Raw genomic sequence first — 4,848 nt, 5'->3', positions numbered from 1 at the left:
CGGAACCGTCAAAGCAAAAAGCCTCCTCTCGAGCCAGGCTGCAGCCGAAGCTCACTGAGCCAGCCGAAGCTAAAAGCTTCCGAAGGCCTCAACTCTAACCCAAGCCAAACAGGACCTGAAGGTCTGCTGAACGACTTCTCTCTGCCGAAGCAAAAAGCTAACCAAGAACAAAGAAAAGATCTCGTCCTTATCCTTCTCCGCCCTTCCCCTGATCCCGGCGTGACTCATGCCCTCGTGCTCCATCCCCCCGCTCAACCACGGGTGGGAGGGAGTTGTTGACATCGAGTCACGGGACGGCAGGGTTCTTCCTCTTCGCAGAAGCATGGGATGTCTCCATTGTTCGTTCCCTAACTATTAAATCGATCTGCAGTGCATCTCATCGATTTCTGAACATTTAAACAATGAAAGGTGAGCAATCTAGGGAACAAGCACTTATCGACATAGCTGACTAAAGGAACCTGTATGTTGTGTGCAATCGAATTCCCAAATTCGTAACAATATTTAACACAATCACCCCTCTCACACCCCCCCCCCCCCAGGGCGGGAATAGTCACGTGATGAACCGTATCATGGTGTCTCGCTGTGAGGTTGATATGCTGAACATCAGGAAAGAATACAAGATCAAATATGGACAGTCATTGAAAGAGGCACTGACTGTAAGTAACGGTGTTATGATGTGTTCCAACAACAGGTTGATTTACACAGGTCTCCAAGAAACCAAAATCCACCTAATGTAAAGCAGCTCAAATATGAATTCTTCACATTCCTTTTTGTTTGATCTCGATTATTAATGCAAAAACATTTCACAGGCAAGGTGATTAATTAATGTGCGTGCCATCCCTCGGATGGACGTTAAAAGGGCGTCCCGTCTGCCAGCATTCGTTTGTGGACATTAAAGATCCCATGGTGTTCTTCACAAAGAGGAGGCGAGCTATCGCGGCACCCTGAACAAGTTCCAAATTTCTTCCCAAACCAGCAAGAGGGCATTGCATCAGCGGCACAGTTTCACCCCAGCCATTTTTGCTACCCTGAAGCCTTGTGTTCCACACAAACAAAGAAGAACTAGAACGGGCACTCAGAGCGCATACCTTCGCCGCCACTACTTTTTTTGTTCTTGGTATGAGTGTGGGGAACTGGTTTCTTATGAATGGTCTTATGACACAAACCACATATCTATAATGTCATGACCCCCCCCGACTTTCGGGGGCTACGGACTAAACAACAATCAACTTACGTCGTTTTGGCGAGTCTTCACTCGCAAGCTCGGTGAATACAACGTTTCAACAAGAGAAGGTAATCTCGTTCGATGCTGGTTTCATGCAAATCGGATAAGAATTGACTGAGTTATGCCGAAAACCGCATATTTTTCAAGGGCGTGACCCCCGCCCGACATTTTACCCCAACCGGTGACATGTGTTATGACGTCATTGTGTCACAAGATTGGGCATTAAATTCTGAACATTTTGGTGGTGGGTTCATGTAAAGCGGACAAGAATTGACCGCGTTATGGCAAAAACCGCATATTTTTCAAGGTCGTGACCCCCCCTGACCTTTGAACCCTAACCGGTAACAAGAGTATGGGCGTCATTGTGTCATATTGCATATCACAAGATGAGGCGTTGAATTCTGAACATTTTGGTGTTAGTTGCATGCAAATTGAATAAAAATTGACCGTGTTATCGTAAAAAGACGATTTTGACCTTTTCGTGACCTTGACCTTTGACCCGAACGATCCCAAAATCTAATCGAATGCTTCCTGGCTAATAACCAATCATCCCACCAAATTTCATGAAATTCGGTTTAATACTTTTTGAGTTATACGAATCACAAGATTACAAATAAATAAATAAATACGCGCTGACCAAAACATAACCTTTCGCAGAATGTGAAGGTAATAATGTAAAAACATTGACTTTAACCACTTTTGTTCAAGCTCGGTGAAACGACCACAATGCTCAGTGTATTTGGTACAACCAAATGTATGAGAGGGGTTGAAACTTAACCAGTAATTTTTTGTTCTTACCAGTTGTGGGTGCTTGGATCCAAGAATCACGGATTGCTTTGTTTGTTCATTTTGTGAAAATGACAGCAAAAGTAAATACCCAGAATGCTCAGACTGCTTTGAGCAGTGTATCATTGTGGAAAGAAGTCTCTGAGAAACAAAATTGTCAAACCATTTGAGTGCAGCAAAGGGTTTCAAAATGGATGTGAATCGGTTAAAGTGAACATTAGAAATGTCACACTCGTGGAAATAATTATTGCCCCATTTATTGACGTATGCAAACGGATTTCAATTTCACATTCTCAGTTGTATCAAAAGAGATCGATTGCAAAACCATCCTCGAAATGGTGGTCATGCAATATTGAAAAACTGTTGCATCATCTTTCCAAATAAAAAGACAGTAAGGTGCATTTCTTGTGAAGTTGGTTATCTTCCATGAATGGTCCAAATCACCTTGTGGATGTGTTCCTCCATGACGAAGTCTGCAGATGAAGGAAGAAATGCTACTCCTCGATTATTGCAAAATTGTAAGGATCATACCTGATGCAATTTCTCGGTTGGCTCTTCTTTCTTTTGTAGTGTTTGAAGGCCATGTTAGATCACAAATTAAGGTCACATTAGAGAACTTGTGAGAGAGATAAGTAGAAAAGAGGCAGATGCTTCTAACTTAAGTTGTGGTGTAAAATGATTTCAGGGTATATGACCTTTTGACCTGTTGAATGCAAAATTGAACCCTTTCAGTCTATACTTGTGCTTAGTGTGGTTGAAATACCTGCAGTGGTTCACAAGTTATTGTGGGAACAAAAAGGTGTTGACGGACAGAATAATGCCTCTGATCTTCGGTGGCAGAGGCATAAAAAAAAGTTTCCCTTTGTACTGTTTTATCAGGTTTGCAGAACCATTTGAACTCACTGTGTTGCAGGCCATGTCATGGGGAAACTTAGCTAAATATAGCATAACAATTGTGCATTTTGTGAGGAAAGCACCAAATTTGGCACACTAGTAGCCTTTCATATTATGAACAGATTTGGATATTGGGCCATCTCAAAATTTTTGATGGCAGTGGTAAATGGCTGCCACAGCCATCAGTGGCTGAATTTGAGATGGCCCAATATCCAAATCTGTTCATAATATCATCGGCTACTAGTGTGCCACATTTGGTGCTTTCCTCACAAAATGCACAATTGTTATGCTAAGTTGCCCCACTAGTGGGGCAACTTAGCTAAATATAGCATAACAGTTGTGCATTTTGTGAGGAAAGCACCAAATTTGGCACACTAGTAGCCGATGATATTATGAACAGATTTGGATATTGGGCCATCTCAAATTCAGCCGCTGATGGCTGTGGCAGCCATTTTCCACTGCCATCAAAAATTTTGAGATGGCCCAATATCCAAATCTGTTCATAATATGAAAGGCTACTAGTGTGCCAAATTTGGTGCTTTCCTCACAAAATGCACAATTGTTATGCTAAGTTGCCCCACTAATGTGCCATTTTGATTGTACAACAACCATTGTATTTCATGGATTCTTTGCAGAAATGCAGCAAAGGTGACCACCAGGCCATCCTGTTGGCATTGTGTGGAGACGACGACTGAAAACCAAACCATAAATGGCTGTCTTTTTAAAAACATAACATTGCTTTGTTACTTTCCTACTTTGCTTCTCCCCAACCCCCAACCCCCACCCCACACCAACCTGGGTCTGCAGTAACACTTGGTTCACCTGTTATCAGAGATGACTGTTTCAAGAAGGATGTTTGGTGAATTCAAACAATAATAACCCTTGGTTCACCTGTTATCAGAGATGACTGTTTCAAGAAGGATGTTTGGTGAATTTAAACAATAAAAAAATTTTTAGCAAGTCATTTTGGTGTTTTATATTCCCCAAAAAAACAACTTGTGCATTTCTCTGCAGAACCTGGTTGTCTCATGGTCACCATGTCCTTGCTTCAAGCATGACTGTCATGAAAAATAGCTCCACAAAGCGGGCGTAATTCCTCAGCCCATGCATTTTAAAAGGAAGCAGTGATATCACGATGATGCAGTCAGTTAGAGCACGTTGGACGTCATATCGAAAATCAGACGTCAAGATGGCTACCGTGGCAGCAAGTGAAAATCGCAGCGCACCCATTTTTGAAAGGAACCTTCCTCTACTCAACTCCAACACACACACACACACACACACACACACACACACACACACACACACACACACACACACACACACACACACACACACAGACACACTGCAAAAATGGATTTAATCGGACAAGGCGTTCTCGAAATCGACAGAAACCAATTTCAAGATGGCTGCCATGGCGGCCACAATGAAAATCGCAGCGCACCCATTTTCGAAAGGAACCTTCCTCTACTCAACCAACACACCCTGCAAAAATGGATTTAATTGGACAAGGCGTTCTCAAAATCGACGGAAACCAATTTCAAGATGGCTGCCATGGAGGCCACATTGAAAATCGCAGTTGGCCCATTTTCGAAAGGAACCTTCCTCTATTCAACCCCAACATACCCTGCAAAAATGGATTTAATCGGACAAGGCGTTCTCGAAATAGGTGGAAACCAATTTCAAGATGGCTGCCATGGAAGCCACATTGAAAATCGCAGCATGCCCATTTTCGAAAGAAACCTTCCTCTACTCAACCCCAACATACCCTGCAAAAATGGATTTAATCGGACAAGGCGTTCTCCTCGAAATTGACGGAAACCAAAAGTTGACAGACGCCCGCCGGACAACGCCTGACGACAATACCCCTTTTTCAGCCCAATTCGGGCTGAGGGATAAAAAGCAGATTATATCTACATATATATATATATATATATATATAT

At 42.6% G+C, this 4,848-nt stretch overlaps 1 protein-coding gene across 3 annotated transcripts in view; it reads left to right on the top strand.

Moving 5' to 3' along the window:
* LOC147018194 (annexin A2-like) overlaps positions 1-3,869 on the top strand; it is a 104,156-nt gene extending 100,287 nt beyond the window's left edge. For all 3 annotated transcript variants that reach the window (XM_085897655.1, XM_085897653.1, XM_085897654.1), the window contains 2 exons: positions 540-656; positions 3,541-3,869. In XM_085897655.1, coding sequence (XP_085753781.1) covers positions 540-656; positions 3,541-3,600 — 177 coding nt within the window. In that variant the 3' untranslated portion in view covers positions 3,601-3,869. The remainder of the gene's footprint in view (positions 1-539; positions 657-3,540) is intronic.
* The last annotated feature ends 979 nt before the right edge of the window (positions 3,870-4,848 follow it).

Source organism: Eptatretus burgeri, chromosome 10 (genome assembly GCF_056783735.1).
Source record: "Eptatretus burgeri isolate ZD-2024b chromosome 10, Ebu_testis_v1, whole genome shotgun sequence".
In the NCBI taxonomy this organism is placed as follows: Eukaryota; Metazoa; Chordata; class Myxini; order Myxiniformes; family Myxinidae; genus Eptatretus; species Eptatretus burgeri.
Note: the sequence above shows the minus strand (reverse complement) of the source record. Positions and strands in the feature narration are given on the sequence as shown.